The sequence below is a fragment of the Aplidium turbinatum genome, chromosome 7 (genome assembly GCF_918807975.1).
Source record: "Aplidium turbinatum chromosome 7, kaAplTurb1.1, whole genome shotgun sequence".
In the NCBI taxonomy this organism is placed as follows: domain Eukaryota; kingdom Metazoa; phylum Chordata; class Ascidiacea; order Aplousobranchia; family Polyclinidae; genus Aplidium; species Aplidium turbinatum.
Window position 1 is genome coordinate 4,038,387 of NC_137478.1, and position 19,267 is coordinate 4,057,653.

Below are 19,267 nucleotides of genomic sequence, written 5' to 3' on the forward strand. Positions count from 1 at the left end.
ATCAGTAAAACACTTCGGGGTAGTCAAAAGGCTGCAAAGTGATCAATGTCCCAGGGGATGCTGATGTTCCGATTGTGAAGGCTACTGTTGTTAATGTAATGTGATACTCGACAACGTTGATTGAAGAAGACACAGATCTGTTGGTCCTGCTTCTTCATTATGCGCAACAAGCAAACAAAGATCTATATTTCCGTTCCGACAAGGAAAATGCTGACAAAGTGTATCAAATAAACGAACTGAAAATGGTGATGGGTGAAGAATTATGTTCCCAATTACTTTTTCTACATGCCTACACTGGATGTGACACAGCATCAAGAATCTTTGGTGTTGATAAGCAATTTGTCTTTCACAAGCTGGTAAAGGGTGCTGCTACTCTGAAAGACTGTGCCAATTACTTCCTTCTTCCAAAGCAGACAGCAGCATCCATTGTGAACAAAGATTGTCAAGCAATGGTTGTGATTTTTGGGGGCACGCGGACGGATTCCCTCTCGTCATTGCTACAGATTACTAATAAAAAAGTAGTCTCTTCCCAATCATTTGTGACGCCTACCAGAACGCCCAGAACGCCTACCACCTACTGAGTCATCGACAAAATTTCACTGTCTAAGGGTTTACTACCAAATAATGGTCTGGCTAGGACAGGAGGTGATATGGAAACTTACGGGTGGGGTTGGAAACTGGAAGGCAGTCAGTTTGTGACAACAGAGTCGGACATGGATGCTGACCCAGATTCCCTCTTATAGAACCTACAGCAACTGTACAACTGGCTGTAGCACTGCCAGGTGGAGCTGTAGGCAGAATAATCTACCCTGTACCGCATCATGTGGACAGTGCAACTTGATGCCTGTAACAATACGTACAATCAGTCATTACTGGATGAAGATGATGACCAGGACTAATTGATGGAGGTTTTTACGTAATTTAACGTGGAAAGTAACCGCTCACACATCATTGGCCAGTTGTTCAATTTTAAGTTATCTGTTATTTTTTCTTGCCTTCAACCGCACTACAGTATATAACCTTGTGAAGTTTTATTTTGAATGTTATTCGCTCTGAGGATGCGCGTTCTCATGGTGCGCGAAACGTCAGTAAAGCAATAAACCATCCTGTTTGTTGTAGCTTTTACTTTCAATTTCATCAGATGAACGTTGCAACTAGTACTAGAAGCGATAATTGTCCTAATGAACACCCAAACTTTTCAGTATTCAACTGAATGTAAATAACTTAATAAGTGGTCTGCCATTCCTGTACAGCCAATGTTTCACGTTATTGGTTTTGTTTCATATAAGTCTTTCCATTAAACTAATGAGTTAATTTCATTTTCAATTGTTTTAATGAATTCTTTACCACCTTAAGCTTAGGGATAGACGCCAGAATTAAAGCTCTAGCATGAATATTAAGTGAATTATTGTCATTACACTGTTTTGTCGGCCATCTTGAAAATGACAACTTTCCGGTGCTCTGATTCTCCTAGATTTTTAATATATTATTCTTGATGATAGCCTAAATAGGCCTACTAGAAAAAACCTTTTGGAAAATCTTTTGTAGAAAATTTTTTTTGTTTTTAAATTTTTGTTTGAACAGTTTGTTTATCCGCCAGTTTGAGAAAAAAATTGGCGGATTTTCAAAAAAAGCGGATAACTTTTTTTCACCAAAAGATTTTCACGGGGATTTTTTTTTGGTCAATGTACATAATCAACAGAAGCAATGTGCAAAGTTTCAGCTTTACACCAATTAAGTCAAGGTTCGACCCTTTTTTTCGCTTCAACGACTGGACTAGGAGTTGTCTGATGCTGAATACCCGATCTACACCGAGAAGATTCCACATGAATTGGCTGCTCGCATACCACTACCAAACTGAATGAGTGGTTCTATGTTGGAAAAACGCGCAATTGTCTCGGCGAAGTAGGCTACTCAATATTATCAAACTTAGTGCAAAATAGCGCAAGAGCACCTTTCAGGGCTGTGCAGTCGCAGAGATTATGGAATGTTCGAAGTCGCATAAAAGGCCGACTTCAACTTGATAAAAAACGACAAAAAAAAACTGTTTGCAATCTTTTTTAAAATGCTGTTTCTTGTTCTCTGTATTGCGCTCTATAACTTCACCAAATATAAGGACTTGTTCTCGTCAGGTTTTGTAAGTCGCTGTTTCAATTTCGATTGCAAGTCAAGAAGGTCTACAAATTAAAAAATCTGGCAACCTTCAAAAATTTAGCAAAACTGAAGTCAGAGGCTACTTAAACATGACAATTCCCCGTAAGACCCGATAACACCGTCAACCAATCAGAACATGTTTAAGTGACTACCGTCCAATCTGACCCTTCTAGCACTCAGCCAGAGAGTAGATCTTACTTTAAACTTTGTTTGGTAATTACAGATGACAAAAGAGTTATAAGTTTGGGTGGGAATCGAATACACATCATCAAAATGGCTACCACTGCCCTAACTCTCTACGCCAAGCTGTGGACGGCAAAACATTAATTTAATTTACTTGATATCAGAAATGTTTTTCTGTTTTCTTTACAACTTTTGATTGGTTGAAACACTGTTTCTGTAACTTCTGATTGATCCGATTTATTATTATTATTTTTTATATTTATTTATTTGCATCAGACTCAAGATGGTCTATATTACAATCAAACATAAAAAGCAGAAACAAAGCAGATACTCAACTCCGAAGAGCTGAGTCGTAATGCACCAAATACAAAGATTGATAGTAACAGTCTGTTCGCATTAGTTCATAAATCCATTGATTGGAATACAAGTTACATCGGGTTACAAACTGATATATTTTTTTACGAATGAGAGCTTGAAAGGTTGTGGTATTGTTATCAACAAATGCAGAGGTGATGCTGCATCGTCTCTGCAGATTAAACAACATTCTGTAACAATTATTGTATCCAACACGTTTGTCAATGATTACTGCTACGATTACGCTACTGGTATTAAGTATAGTATACTTACTTGTAAACATTAAACATGTTTGTCAATGATTCATTTATCTTACAAAACTGTTTATGTTTAAGTGCCTACCGCCGGAGTCGGCCAGTTATAAATCAAAACGTCCGAGATATATTTTTGCCCGACTTCACAGTCCTAGTTAAAACTGATACATTCGCTTTTTCTAAAATGATGGCACATGAAAAATAGGCAAAATATTTCATACATTGCAGAGCCGTGGAATTTACACAAGCGCTGATACGCATACAGTGCAATCGCTCGTGCGCCAGCCTTGTGCATCAATATGCAATAAACTCTACATTAGGAACTGTCAGCTAGCTTTCTAATATTCGAGTAATAATAAGCTTAGTCCCAGCATGTCAACAAAGAAACACAATGCGTGTCAGGTGTGTGAAAAAATGATGTATGAGGGTATATAAATTATATTACCGTAAGTTATATAAAATTATAGCTCAATAGAACATGAATTGCACACAACAAAGTGTATATACCAACACACTATTCATCTTTCTAGATGACACAGGCTGATAAGTGCTGGAATAACTTTAGAGAAAGTGTAATACTCATGATGCTCTAACGGCTAAAATGGATGAACAGTAGTTTCGTAAAGTGGAACTGACAATCTGTCGAAGATCACCTAAAAACTTTCGCCCAGCTTAAATCGCGGTAATAACTGAGGACTTCAATTCCAAATCTCCGCTCCAGATTTCCTTCTTTAATAAAGCCGGAATGTCGTATTCTGTCAGTTTGTATCCGTGAGACGACCTAGAAAGTGATAAGGTATAGATTCAACTTTTGGTTTTATAACGAACAAATAAAATCTAACAACTATGCGGCATTTAACATAATACTGTATAATAACATAAAAATGAACTAAAACTTACAAACGTTTTCGGCCATACTCATGTTGGCCCTTATCAAGGATATTTATCATGTTTGAACATTTATTGTTTGAATTGGTGAAATTGGTGAATGGAAATGTAATGTAAAACAATGTACAACATTTTTGCAGTCTATTGCATTAAAACTAGCCACGAGCCGCTATTGGTATTAAATATACTGTAAACAGGGAGTAACATATTGTGCTTAGTCTCAAGCAGGCATGCTTCTACTTTTTTCTGGACCCTTGATGTGTCATGGCAAGTAATAGTTTTTGATTTGTTGGTCAGAAATAAAAACAAACAGATACTAAACTAACCAACATTGACATGTTATCTTTTTACTGACTGGATGACGTTGATCTACAACACAACTTTGCAGCGACAAACAGTTCAACTTGCTTTCATTGTATGTAACTTTACAAAGTCTCCATTAAAAACAAAGTAAATAGATGAGATCTTTTAAGTTCAAATAGATTTAAAAGTAGCTGCATGCGAACTTCTACGAATCTACTTTCATACTGACTTCCCTCATAATGCACTTAAAAAAAATGTAAAAAAACAAATTTGTAGTAACCATTTGTCGACATTAACAATGGAACACATCATATGGTGTGTGGCTGAGAAGTGATACATTGCGGGTAGAGATTAAGTAATAATAATAACAGCATGTTACAATTTGTTGTCACATGCTTGTATTTTATACCTCATGTGATCTGTTTCACGTCATGTTATTTACTCGTAATCATTCTTGTATCCCTTGTTGTGTTTGTGCTTTTCAGTCCGGAGTGTCGTTACAGTTTTAGTGCATGGTCAGATTTATCTATTGATTCTCATATTATATATATTGCAGAATTAACGTAATTCCTGATGAGGACACAAGTACGTGTAGAAAACGTTTGAGTTTATTTTAATTATGTAATATTCCTTTGTGTAATAAAATATGCCAAACCTGTTGAAGTTACTTTGTTTTGTCTGTCTATGGTTCAACAAAGCGAATTCTCTACCAAAGCTTTATCGATCTTTTATGTTATTATTAACACAAATAGTAAGTCACTGGTATCTATATTTTATCACGTCCTTTTTAAAAAACAGTAAACGATGAAACGATATTGAGAAACGTGTTACTACCAAAAGGTCAAACTGTAAGAACAAAACAAACAAATAAAAAAAAAACGATAAGAGTTGGAGTAAAACTGGGTAAATTGCCCGCAAACGAAAAAAGCCAAAAATGAGATAGAGAAACGAGATTGACAAAAAATGTGCAACAACAAACTGGCTAATAAAAGCAAATGATCCACTGGATTGGCAAGAAAAGGGGAATGCCTTCGCTCAGCAGTGGGCGACCATAGGCTGAAAATGACGTTGATGATGAAAACTGGATAAATACCGATCTTCTAAATTGCTGACAAATCCGCAGTAGTCAACGCCAATCACGTTGACCAATAAAAATAAACTTCTAGAACCAACCTGCCAAAACCATAAATCTTCCCTTCCATTGCAGTGGCGTCAAAAGAATGAGTTGCGGAATTGTCCATTACAATACCTGTCTTGTTAAATGTTTTAGAAAGGTGGTTGAATGATAGTATTTCCTGGCTCTGATACTCTGCATTAAAAGATATTATCAGTGGTACATGAAAATATTCAGAATAGAAAACTAATGATCGAAAGATAAATAATGATCTCAAACTAGAAGTTATTGCTACAATAAAAACTTGCTTTAAAAAACTGGAGAAAATCAATGGGGATATTTTGCGGGAAGCGTATTCTACAAAAATCTGAAGGGACCCTATAAAGCAGTAGTTCGTCCAGTCTTACTATCCGACGTGGGCCACGCGCATACACAGGCTGAAAATTAACGAGATAAAGATATTGCGATGGATGCTGGAGTAGGCTAACAAAGTTCGATAAAATCAAAAGCAAAGACTTTCGAGATCCTTACAATGAGCATTGGCAGCATTATTCAGAGCAAGGTTGCGATGATTTGGACACGTTTTGAGAAAAGAAAAGGAGCGTTTAATATATCTACTGTGACGTTTGGCTTCGATCACCACAAGCTCGCGCGAGAAACTAAATTAGTCTCGCGCTTGCCTTCAGATGATCTCACATTTTTCGCAGTCACGATTCAGTTTTTGACTACGTGGAGAAAAATTCCAACAGTTTTAGTTTGGTTTAGTTACAGAACGGTCGTTTCTTATCCTTATCACCAGAGTTGAGAAAAATGGAGAAATAAAACGAAGACGCGCACTATTGTTTCTTATTATTTGCGTGGCGTTATAAACCTAGACCTGAAAGAAAAGAAGAGATCCAAACAGCAAGCACATTGGATGACCCCGACGTGATTACGATTTTTTAACGTTATAGAAACTATATTGAACAACTGTAAATACTTCAACAAAGCAGAGGAAGATTGACAAACAATTTCAAAGGAAAGTTCTAGAAAAGAGACGATTTTCCAGCCAATTCGTTTTAAGAAGAAAGAAGGAAGGACTTACAAAGGAGAAGAGAACATATAAACTGAAATACGGTATTTATTATACTGCAGTTTGAAAACGAAAAATCTCAAACTAAAATTACGGATGCAAGCGGGTATTTTTTTTTATCTTGAGTGCAGTTTTGTTAATAAATTTGTTAGTATCGCTTCTGCATATCATCCAGGGTGCTGTTGTTAGCATACATAAGTAAATACTGTTAATTAGACTTCATAAATATTCCAAACGCTTTCCTCTACCCGCACAGGTTTCCTTTCTACACTTTATATACTGGCAGGATTGAATAGCAATTCTGGCGGCGTCACACACATATTTCACTAAATCACGAGCAAAAATTTTAAAGTTACCTTGCAGTAAGCCTCTAAACATAACCGAACCCACGAATATTCTTCCAGGTAGCCCCACAATGTGAAGTGAGATGGACAAGGAGCTGACCGATGATATGCACTTCACATTTCAAGCGGCAAGGACTACGCCGCACGTGCCTAGTAGGTTCAAGGACTTCAAGCAGGATGTCCATCCACCCTTCCAACCACCGCAACCAGTCCGGTAACTTCAACTCATCAAAATCGACAACACCAGGTAACCTACCACTCGTACCAGATTACAATTCTTCGCATCCCCTTTTGACCCAAAAAATTCTTTTCAAATCAAATAATCCTGCTACTGATCCATTCACATTTGACCCATTTCAACCTGTAGCATCTCAACAACAAACTCCCTCTTTGAATTACCAACCAGGAAGAAAGATTTTCATAAATTTTAATAAACAACATCCTTCCATCTGGTCTGCCGCCTTGGAACTCAGGCTAAAATTCTGGAAGATTAAAAACGAAAATATCCGCACAAATATATTAGTAACACATCTAACTGAGGAATCTTTATTAGTTATCCAGGATTTACTGTTTGAAGAACCTACCTACGATTCCATTAAATCTCGTTTGTTAAACAGGTTTGAACCCTCAATGAGTAGCAGGGTGGCGGAATTATTCAATCCAATACACTTGGGTGACAGACGGCCTTCAGACTTATTAATACACTTAAAGGCAACTCTAGCGCGAAAAGATATCTCCCCAAGTATGCTAAAAGAAATGTTAAAATACGCATGCCAGAAAGCATTCGCCTTTCGTTGTGCACCATGACTGAATCTTCCGTGGAACAGCTAGCGGAAGCCGCGGATAAAATGGTTGCAATCTCTCCATTACCCGGAATTCTTAATATTTTCTCCGCTTCTACAGGAAATACGGCTTTGAGCGAATCCATAGCTAAAAATGAACGAAGAACCCTTCAAGCTCGTCTTAATAACTTGGAGGAGAAAATGGAGACTCTTCTGAACCAACATTTACCTTCAAATAAGCCTTCAACATCTGAATACCAATCACCTTTATCATAGATATTCTGACTCGAAACATTTTCGGTCACCTAGATTTAACCAGCACAACCATCCTCAGCCACGAGGAAGGCAAAATCTTAATCAATTATGTTTTTATCATCACAGATTCGGCAATAAAGCATTCCGATGCACAGCACCATGCGAATGGCGTCCAAGAGCATTTAACCAGGGAAACGGATGGAATCTACGTTATTAGTGGCGGATGTGGAGAATCAAGACAGAAGCCCACTTCCTCATGTTCGAGATCAACGTACCGGAACTCTATTTCTTATCGACACTGGTGCTGAAATTTCAGTGGTGAAACCGAGTAAAACTGAGCGGAAGTATAAAACTACTGATCGTACTCTGGCGGCTGCCAATGGTTCTCCCATTGCAACCTACGGCTACCGTTCCATGACGATAGAGATCGGTCCTAAATTTTTCCTTATCGCTAGATTTCGATCGAAAATGCTTGAGATCAAGAACAACAGTGTTTCGGATATCTGGTGGAAAAGATGACATGCAACATTCAAGCTCCACGACCATTTGTTCCACAAAACGACTTTATGAAGATTTTGGCTAAGTACCCTGATTTAACCAGACCTCCAAACCGCAAAGACCCACTGAAGCATAGAATTAAGCATAAAATAGTGATTAGTGGTTACCCTTGTTCTGCTCGACCACGCCCTCTAACTCCTGAGAAGTTTCGTCGTGCTCAGAAGAAAATTGATAATCTGATGGAAGCAGGCATTATACGAAGGTCCGATTCACCTTTTGCTAGTCCTCTACATATGGTTCCTAAATCAAGCAAAAATGGGTCTACCTACAGGATGTGTGGTGATTTCAGACAGTTAAACAAAATGACAGTAGAAGACAAATATCCGGTCCCAAAAATCCAAACTTTGTTTCACAGGTTACAAGGCTCAACAATATTTTCAAAGATCGACCTGGTTAAGGCATACCATCTGATTCCGCTGGAGGAGGAATCTATTCCGATGACTGCAGTTACAACCCCGTTCGGCCTTTTCGAATACTTGTTCATGCCTTTTGGTCTTAAAAACTCGGGTGCTACATTTCAACGATTCATCGATATGTTTTGCAAGGTTTAACAAATGTAATGGCTTACATAGACGATTTAATAATATTTTCCTCTTCTGCAGAAGATCACAAACGTTATCTCGAAGAACTTTTCCAACGCTGAGACCGATTTGGAGTAGCCATTAATCCATCAAAGTCGGAATTCGGTTTGCAACGTCTCAACTTTCTTGGACATATCGTAACACCGGATGGAATTCTTCCCTTAGAAGAGCGTGTAAAGGTCGTCAAAGATTATCCTCGTCTTCAAAAATGTTAGCAATTTTTGTATATTTTTGCCCGAATATGCGACATTTTTTGACAGCTGGAGGGGCTGTCCCCTGCTTAGTACGCTATCTCGAGAGGGTCGGAGATCGAAAGTTGATACAACGATCTTAAAGGGGATAAAAAAAATATAAAAATATGCTTTAAAAAAGTTGATTATGTGACACGTATAAAGTTTCATATTCTTAATTTCACGTTGGACAGAATTGGTGTTCGTCAAAACGTTTCGATGATGAGCTTTGTTCGGAAAACGTGTGGGTGACTTTTAAACTTACGATTAAAATGAAACATATTGTTTTAGTACGCTTGCAATGACCGAACACCGTACAATATACGGAATGACTGATTATCGGTAGCCATGGAATGAAGTCTACTCCATTTTACTGAACAAAGCAGGCATCCGACCTTCAATCACGCAGTCCTTCAATCACGCAGTCCCTCAATCACGCAGTCCTTCAATCACGAAGTCCTTCAATCACGCAGTCCTTCAATCACGCAGTCCTTCAATCACGCAGTCCTTCAATCACGCAGTCCTTCAATTACGCAGTCCTTCAATTATACGCAGTCCTTCAATCACGCAGTCCTTCACTTACGCAGTCCTTCAATTATACACAGTCCTTCAATTATACGCAGTCCTTCCATCATGTAAACAAGGTTTGGTGGCTTGCAGAATCATCCAAAAGCAATACCTTGCATATGAATGAAAATCTACATGTGTAAACGTTGAATCAGGAAATCACTTACGAAGCAAAAATAATTCAGAACTTGTTGGAACAGCAACGCAGGTAAGAAGTTGGTAATCTTGACTCATTATCTTCCAAGATTTGTTGTTATATCCAAATTCCAACTGCTGAAAAAAAAAAAATGTTTAAAATCTGCTCAATTAATTAAACAGAAACTATTCGCATTTGCTACAAAATTGCTGTATAAATTATAATTCAAACCAATTCCTTAAATAAAATATAAATTGCATGTGTAGAAAAACGCTTAAACAAATTATAATTTAAACCAATTCACTAAATAAAATAGAAAGTGCATGTACAGAAAAACGGTTAAACAAATGCATGGTATGAATGAATGCAAATCTATATTAAAATATGCACTTCATTTGTTACATGGTCTGGTCACGTGGTTAAAGCGCTTGGCCTATGTTTAAGTAGTTCAGTTCGACACCTATCGAAACCACGAAGCTATGACTCGGGAAGGCACTCAACATAGATGAACTTGCTTGAAGGTGGACAAAAAGATTGGCTCCGTTATCTTGAGCTTAAGCTTGAGCTTAAGATCTGATTAAAAAAAAAAAATTGTTACCTCAATTGCGCTGGAACCATATGTGCCACCAACTTTGTAAACAGAACCTGTAAAACAACATGGCAACAGTTGATACTTGTAAGACAGAAGATGCTGTACTAATGCAATATATTTGCGTCAGACAAAATTGTCTTTATTCCATACTATTTATTCAATGCCGTTCAATTTTTAGCCATATTACAATAGTCTATACAGTCTGACATGAGATAAACCTATCAAATTAAGCTTTGCCAACCAGTACAATATCTTTCGTCAATTGTAGAAATGTACTGGTTGGTGGGTGAAATTCTGAGAGTGTCGAGAGTTGTTATGTGGCAGAAGATTTCCGTTGAAAATGAGAGGAAGAATTTATACTAGTTGTGTGAGATCTACAATGCTGTACGAAAGTCAGACATGGTGCTTACGGGAAAACGAATTGACAATTTTATGAAGAACTGAGAGAGCGATGGTGAGAGCAATGTGTGGTGTGAAGCTGATGGACAAAAGGAATACCGAAGAACTTATGAACTTGCTTGGGTTAAATGAGAATGTTGATAAGTTGGCGAAAGCGAATGGAGTGAGGTGGTATGGGCATCTTTTCAGAAGAGATGAAGATGATGTTTTAAGAAGAGCGCTGGAGTTGTAAGTGGAGGGTCGTAGAAAACAAGGAAGACCCAAGAATACGTGGAAAAGGCAAGTTGAAGAGGAAAGCAGCAAGGTGGGCTTGACAAGAGAGGACGTGTTAGACAGATCGATGTGGAGGCAGGGTGTGAAGGCGATTGCGGCACTTGGAGGTGAATCTAGCCACCCTCGGTAACGGGGACCTCGGTAACGGGTTAACATCACGAGGTAACCTAGTAAATAGTCACCAGAAGAACGCAAATTAATTTTAATAACATTCTAACTTAAAACACAAACAGCCTACTTCACTTTGCATAAAACAAATTGACATCCAATGAACTCTACCTATTGAAGTCTTGATTACATTTCTGTGAACTAAGCCAGACTTTTTAAGTCTGTTCTTTTTACTAACCTTTTTTTTGTCGTGGAGAGAACTATTTACAAACTTAATCAACGTCTGTACAATCATCACCTTCTATATCCAAATTTTCCTGCAAGTCGCTCAACGAAAATATAATATGATTTTGCTTGAGCAAACTGCAATAGAACGTTTTTCAAGAAAAGTGTGTCGTTAAAAGTAACAAAACTATTCCATCTCTTCTTCTTCGTCGTGTGAACCTTTGGAGTCGAGAGTCCATCCATTTACCACCTCAGATTCACGATGTTCCCGGACTACGCTGAAAGGTTACTAGAGAGCAACCACAGTCTTTGGTTTTATCATCTTGGACTTGCAGACCTTCCAATCCATTAGGTGGTTTGGAGGATGCGACAGTTGATGATGTGGTCTGTTCCTCCGCACAACATTTACAGGAAGAGGTCTTTCCCCATTGGTGCATAGGTGTGGGGAAAAGCCCGACGCCCGTACGAAGACGGTTAAGGCGCACTCACGCCTGTCTCTGTAGCATTAGACCGAAGGGAAGAGGATGTCAACGTCGGAGCTGTCGGGATTGTCAACGTCGGAGATGAACAAATGGAATCCGGTGGTGCTTGACTTCCATTCAGATCCATATGATCGCCTGAACTTTCCGCAGAGATGTTTTGTCCGTCAGTTTCGTTGAGCAGAAGTTGGGTGTCGTATCCAGGCTTACGCCCGGTGATTTAAATTAAGTGGACGGGAAGGCAAGGAAGCATATCTTCGTGACCACCTTCAGGCATGCTTTTAAGTGTCTTGTCGAACTGGTTCCCTTTCAAACCTCGTTCCAAGGCTCTCACCACTCGGTAATGCAGCCAACGTTGAACGCTGGCACTAATGGATGTCTTGATTTCAGTCCACGAGGGTGCTCGTTTGGGGCTGGTTTGAGCTACATATCGGCTTATGAGTGTTTCAACGTGAAGCAAGCCACATACTACTTCATTAAAATATGAGTTACCTTTCGTCTTCTGAAGGAGAGAATGTTCTAGGTATCGTCAACGACGAGCCAATACCATGCACTTCAAAGAAATGTTACATCCAGGCGTATGCTACGTTGGTCAAGATTTACATAAAGTGGACGGGAAGGCAAGCAAAGAAATCTTCGTGCTTTCGAATACGAAAAGCAGTGAAGAGTGAGATAGTGAACGGTGTTGTACTGACGTCCTTCTAATGTCATACTAGGGCTTTCATCGCAAAAAAGATTGTGATACTTCGTAAAATATGAACTAAAAAAGTAAGGATTCAGATTGAAGAAATTAAAAGTCCTCACCAGTGAATAAAACTGCTTTGGAGTTTACTCTTTGTTCTAAGGTCCGACCAACATGCTCCCATTCTGAGTCATCTTCCTCCAAGTTTAATCGTTGAATTAATGTCCGATTAGCTATTCCACCAATGACGTACACGTGTTCTCTGTACGTCACAATACATGCAGATGACACATTTTCTGGAAGATCCTGGAGAAAAGAATAAACTTTTTCTAATGTAAAAAGTGTTAATAATCATAAGCAAATTATTTGCTATTATTTACTTTTTTTGAATTAACCCATTAGTATAGCGTACTGCTTCACTTCAAAGTAAGCCTCAAGAACCAAACTAAACATATATCATACAGAAACAAAACAGCTCAATAAAATACAAAATGGTAAGATTGAAAATATTTCAAAGAGCACGCTTGCTGTACAAACCATAATTTTACAGTTTGAACACTCATGCTTACCGGCAACTGCTTCCAAGCAAAGCTCACAACGTCAAACAATCGGATTTGTTTGTTACTGATGACAACAAATTGCTTCCTTGACGGGGTTCCTGAATCTGTTGTTTACAATTATGGTAGTTTGTAATAAATGCACTTTTCCAATTCTTTGCACTCAAATGAGAATACACTTATATTTGCACTTCACAATGACATTTTAATGCGCAAACTACAGGTTTCGTACATTAATAGCACAATCTGTTGAACAACGTGATAGCATCTCATACTTGGAAAGCGAGCGCCTTATCACCTACGTCATGCCAATCCACCACGTCATCCCTATAAATGACTGGCTGGCTATGGATATATAGCCGAGTGGTTAAGCCCTGGTACAGTAGTTCAAAGGGCGTCAGTTCGACAAGAACATGCGGCTGCGTCTGTGGCAGGATACTTAAAGGCATGCCTGAAGATGGACACGAAGATTGGCTTCCTTGCCTTCCCGTCCACTTATTCTAAATCGTCACCGGGTGTAAGCCTGGATACGTTAAAAAGTCTCTAAAATTACGCAAAGACAAAATCTCCAAAAGAATTTTCAAAATCAGCACAGCATACTTATATGTTCACAAAAAAGATACAAAAATACCGTAACAAGACAGCAGTTTGTACACAAAAGCAGCTTACCAAACCAGATTGTTGCTCTTCTGCAGGATACAAGCTCAGTAAGGAGAGATTGGTACTTGGCTAAACCCGCTATCATTTCTTCCTTTTTGATTTGGTTGAGGTGACATGATGAAAAAAAACGAAACTTCACAATTTCCAGAAGATCAGAAAGGTATTTCTCCCTGTCTGTCTGATTATGCTTAACCCATGCCATGATTCCTTCATACACTGCTTTTACTTTGTAAACCTGTTGAGCAACATAGTTAGTTAACAACAAAACAATTGATTGTTATGTTTTTGGCACAAGGTGGTCTACACCAGGGCTTCCCAAGCTTTTTTGCTCGAGATCCCTTTTAATCTGTTAAAATTTTTCGCAACACTTTACGGTTAAAATAATAAACAGTGAAAAAAATATATTTATTATATTTATAGAAAGGCTAATTCAAACGAAAACTAAAAACAAGCTACTGATACTCGAAGCCTAATATTTTATACGTACCCTACTGGAAACAAAACCAAAAAGCAAACACATTTTTCAGTGGGATAGGTGCGACTGCTTTCTGCTACAAAATAAGTCTATTCGTGGCTCAGTGTTTGTTAGTGCTGGTCTCAAGGCGGTTTCAGCGTTGGTTCAGCTGGAATGGTATTTGGATGGCCGCCAACGTTGAAAACACTGACTCTCTCAGATACGTCGAGACAAATGGCAGGAATGTGGTTACTGCTGAGTTAGATAATGGTGGGGTGAACATTAGAGCGGATGAAGCCAAAGAGTGTGAAGCTTTTTTCCAGAAAATTCAAGCCGCAACGTGAAGCCAAAAGATGGGTCATTAAGTTCTTTCTGAGATTAAGGGAAATGTGCTCGGTATTTTGTATTGCAAGTCGGTCCTGGATCTATTCTAATTTGGTATTGTCCAATTCTGGAAGAAAGTACTTCAGAACTATTTCAACAGATTTGACAAATAGTCGATAACCAGAGGGTAACATTTGATTCGTCACCAGTGTTAGCCAAAAACTCTTCAGCAAATGAGAACATTTCAAATGAATCATTTTCAACCTTTTGTTTCCAGATGTTTATCTTTTTGATGAACGTTTCAACTTTAGATTTCAATGTAAAATGTTGTTGATTTTTCCATGGAAGGACAAATTAAGTTCATAGCACAGTTTCCAAGCATCAACAGAACTTAATTCAAGATAACCTTACGATGGGCAGATGATTTTGATGTTCCAGCTCTTTCAGAATTTACGGGAGTCAGTTGGTCGGCTTGCTCTCGCAGAGAAGTGAAACGCCGATCCTCCGGTGTGCGTTTAGTCTAAGTGGTCATATGACCTTTGCTCATATGCTGCACAGGATAACCACTCTATGCCTCGTATGAATATTTTTCCTTGTTATTTGCCGCTTCTTTTATCTCTTCAGTCTCAAACGTAGTCTCCTGTTTGTCCTATTTGTATCTTTCCTTGGTCTTCCACTTTGTTCCCCCAGCACTTCCAGCTGCTCTTCAATCATACAACTTACAACGATGGGAATTGGGCTTCAAGCCACACACCTATATGGTATTATTACGTCATAAATGGTAGAGATTTTCAACATTATGCGTCGCACAGTGATTGTCAAATATAGTCATAGATTAGATTAGTCGGTTGAATGCTATTTTTTAAACGGAAATAAACAAAAGGCCCATTTTTTCTAAATTTTGGTTGCAGTTAGCGCTTAACAATGTATTGAAAGCCGATAGAAAACCGACCCTTCCGGTTATCTTGCTACAAGTTCCAGCTCTCTATCTTTTATCGTTCTCGAGATACGGCTAAAATTGCATAAATCCGCTAAGTGGCACCTCAAGATGACGTTATAATAAAGATGACGTCATAATAAAAAATAACTTCATTTTTAAATTCAGCGTTAAAAATCTATCAGAATATGACCCAAGCTTATTTTTCCTGAAAAGTCTCCCAAAAATGGGACACCCGAAATTGTACAAACAGGGCTTGGCATGCAATGGTCTGCTAATGTTGTGCTAATTAAAAAGTGCCAAACATGGTATTTGTTAGCGCCCTTATTATATACCACCAAACAGGATTGCAATATAGCAACATTAGATGAAGATATCCGGATCTGGCTTTCAACCTTTAGCTCAAAAATCTGAGTGACCTGCCACATGCAAAAGAAATAGGTAGGCTAAGTGGGACGTACATAATTGAATAATAATGGTATTGTCTTACTACCGGTGTATGAAATAATGTTTACTCCACAACAGGTTAAACCAGATGACACAACAAAAATGTTGCTTTTTTCCTGTAACTTTTCTTATCCAAACTGGTAACTATTTTCCGTAGCATTTTTACTGATTACATTTCAAACAGCTACAAACATATCCTACCGAATGCATTTGATCAATCGACTTTAGAAAAGCCATAGATTCAGCAAAATCCAGATTCTTGAATTCATCTTCATCAATAATTTCATTTGCTTTATCTTGCATCAAGTCTTCCGCTTTTCCACAAATTAATTCACAGTTTAATTGCTTTCCAACAGCATGGAGGCTCAAACAGTTGGACACAGTCAGTGTTTTGCTCAAATAATCTCCACAAAAGTATCGTAGTTCTAAATAAGTGAAAGTATAAATAACTTGACATAAAAAAGAAAATTTTTGCACAGTTAAAAATAGTGTGCATTGCGAAATTAAAACATTAACAAATTACCATCAATTTGTAAAAAATTAGATGCCGAAAGTAAGTCTTTCATATCATTTCCATCTGTTTCAATTCTCCCAGTGTAGATGTATGTAAGAATACATTCCAGTATTCCAGCAGTCATACTCTCCAGGTTTGCAAAGGAATCATAGCTTTCTTTCATCTGCAAAACAAATGCAACAATGGAACTGAATTTACTTTTAATAGCTTAACACAGTGGTTCCCAACCTTTTAACACCAGGGGAGCTGCAAAAAAAATGTTGGTGGACTGGCAACAAAAAATCGTAGTAAATAGAACAGATATTTGTAATTTTTTGTATACAAATTTGCCATAACGCAAGATTTTAGCATAGGCTATGTGCTGAAGACAAAAACTGCAACCAAATTAACTCAAACCACAAAATGTCAATCCATTTACCAATGTCAGTCAATGTCAGTGAAAAAGTTATTGCTGTTATGCTGCCAGTAGGCTATGCGAGATGCGAGGCATCAAAAAAGTTTCTGAAACACGCAGCTTTGATTCAGCATCCAACCGATTAGTTTTCTTTATAAAACACCATTTATTTCATCAAAAAGTTAACCTTTCTTGTTAAGCAATTTTGAGATATCAACGAAGGCGAGGTACGTCAGTTTAGCAGGGGTAACAACTTTGCAATCTTTATAAAGGGTGTTTCACTAAGACGGATCGATAAAAACAGTAAATAAAACAATGTTAAAGGGTAAATTTTATTGATTTCTTTATGGAATTATGTTATTTGGCACATGGCAATTATGTGTGAAAAATAATATCGCTCAAATGTCGCCAAGGCTTCGGCCGCAGTAACAGAATTACCGGCATCATTTTCGAAGAAAAACGGTCCAATTATTCAGCCAGCAGAAAATGCACACCAAAGAGTGACCTTTGATGGATGCATCGGTTTTTCAAAAATTGTCCTTGGATTGTCATTAGCCCAAAAGCGACAATTCTGCTTATTAACGAAGCCACTTAGATGGAAATGGATGGTTTTTTGTGAAAAGATGATGATTTTTTGTGAAAAATCCTCATCGAAAATGCATTTCTGTTTGAACGTCCATTTTCGTAATAGGCTTCAATAACTCTAACACGTTGTTCGATTGTTAATCTTGTCATGGGTGAAATTGTCAAAGACTTAATTTGTTAAATCTGAAAAGAAGAGGTTAAAAATTATTTAACATTTAAGCCTAATTCACATTTAACATCGTTCCAAGCTATTGGAACACCCTTTATATCCATAAATTAGCTTAGCAAAAAAATACGCGAACTGGCACCGGCGATTGGAAACTACTGGCTTCACTAACTTAACTTAGTTCTTGATGAACTTTTAGTGCAAATATTAAATAAACCAACGTACAACTGCAACAATATAATACCTCAACTTTAAATAATTTCCGGAAAAAGGGTGAAACTTTTCCCACAATGTGCTTATGGACTTTGAAGTCTTTCCCATCAACATGCAGTGTAGCATCACATAAAGAATCAGATTCAAACCGTTCTCTAGAAATATTTAATGATTTTTATTTTAATGGCCATTGCTGATTTGTGAAGACTTATAAAAGATAAAGCTTTGGTAGAGAGTTTGCTTAGTTGAACCTTAGAGAAATAAAACATAGTAACTTTAGCGGGTTTAACATATTTTATTTCACACAAAATATAATATAATTAAAATAAACTCAAACGTTTTCGACACGTACGTGTGTCCTCATCAGGAATTAAATCTGCAATACATAAAATGAAAAATCGTAAGATAAATTTGACTATGCACTGTAACTGTAACGACACTCTGGACTCAAAGCACAAACTGAACAAATGATACGAGAATGATTGCGAGTAAATTATACTTATTACGCTTATTAAATGCTTATAAATAAGCGACGATAAAATAGCGACGATTATTAATAATCATCGCTTATTTATGGCTATTAAATGATGCGGCATAATTTACTCGCAATCATTCTCGTATCATTTGTTCAGTTTGTGCTTTGAGTCCAGAGTGTCGTTACAGTTACAGTGCATAGTCAAATTTATCTTACGATTTTTCATTTTATGTATTGCAGATTTAATTCCTGATGAGGACACACGTACGTGTCGAAAGCGTTTGAGTTTATTTTACTTTAATTACGTTATATTTTGTGTGAAATAAAATATGTTAAACCCGCTGAAGTTACTATGTTTTATTTCTCTACTTATAAAAGAAAAAAATCCATATAACACCAAAAACATAAAAGATACAGTAATGACAACTAAACTATTAACAATTTCATCCGCATCACTCACCTGTTTATAGCACGCATTAGCTTTTTTGTATGATCTTCAAGTTCCTTGCAAACTCTGACAGCCATTTTACTTTAATGCAGAATACACTTTTCAGAAAAATGCAGTAAGAGTTTACTTTTTAAAATTACATTTAATTACACCCACATCTGTAAACAAAATGACAGTATCAAACAAATGATTCAAGTCGATAGCCTATTCATGAGCAACAAAATAGTATGCGAAATGCATAAGAAACTGATAGAACTAGGCAGCAGTTTTTCTTCACAATAACGTACCAGATTAATTCTTGAAACAAGATGCCCACAGTATTAACATAAAGCATTGTATGCAAGTTTGATGACGCAAACGCAAACAAACTGATTTAACAAACGTAGATAAATATTTCAATTTAAGGGCCACAGCAAAAACACTACATCAGTGGGCTGAAGTTGGAATGTAAAATCGCATTTGTCAACATTGATCAAGTCTAATACGCAGCAAATTTTTGATGAAGCATTGGTACACAAGTACAATCACATATAAAACAAAATGCCATTCAAACAATGAAT

General features: G+C 37.4%; 1 protein-coding gene across 2 annotated transcripts; it reads right to left on the minus strand.

The window, feature by feature from the left end:
• Positions 1-2,591: 2,591 nt before the first annotated feature.
• LOC145774041 (kelch-like protein 12) lies at positions 2,592-18,854 on the minus strand. 2 transcript variants are annotated; one of them, XM_082585179.1, is made up of 11 exons: positions 18,720-18,854; positions 17,816-17,939; positions 16,436-16,589; positions 16,114-16,337; positions 13,760-13,985; positions 13,103-13,197; positions 12,656-12,839; positions 10,374-10,420; positions 9,807-9,909; positions 5,310-5,445; positions 2,592-3,726 (listed from the first exon to the last, which is right to left on the minus strand). In XM_082585179.1, the coding sequence occupies exons 1-11, from the start codon at positions 18,782-18,784 to the stop codon at positions 3,618-3,620; spliced, it is 1,467 nt and encodes a 488-aa protein (XP_082441305.1). In that variant the 5' UTR covers positions 18,785-18,854; the 3' UTR covers positions 2,592-3,617. The 2 variants fall into 2 exon arrangements, with proteins under 2 accessions (XP_082441305.1, XP_082441304.1); XM_082585178.1 differs by having other exon boundaries at positions 9,807-9,912.
• Between the last annotated feature and the right edge of the window lie 413 nt (positions 18,855-19,267).

Coding starts and splice junctions, on each gene's coding strand:
- LOC145774041 (XM_082585178.1), bottom strand. CDS start 18,784: ATGGCTGTCAGAGTTTGCAAGGAACTTGAAGATCATACAAAAAAGCTA. Junction 16,338..16,435: donor TAATTTTTTACAAATTGATG/GTAATTTGTTAA, acceptor TCACTTATTTAG/AACTACGATACTTTTGTGGA. Junction 9,913..10,373: donor ATGGTTCCAGCGCAATTGAG/GTAACAATTTTT, acceptor TTTTTTTTTCAG/CAGTTGGAATTTGGATATAA.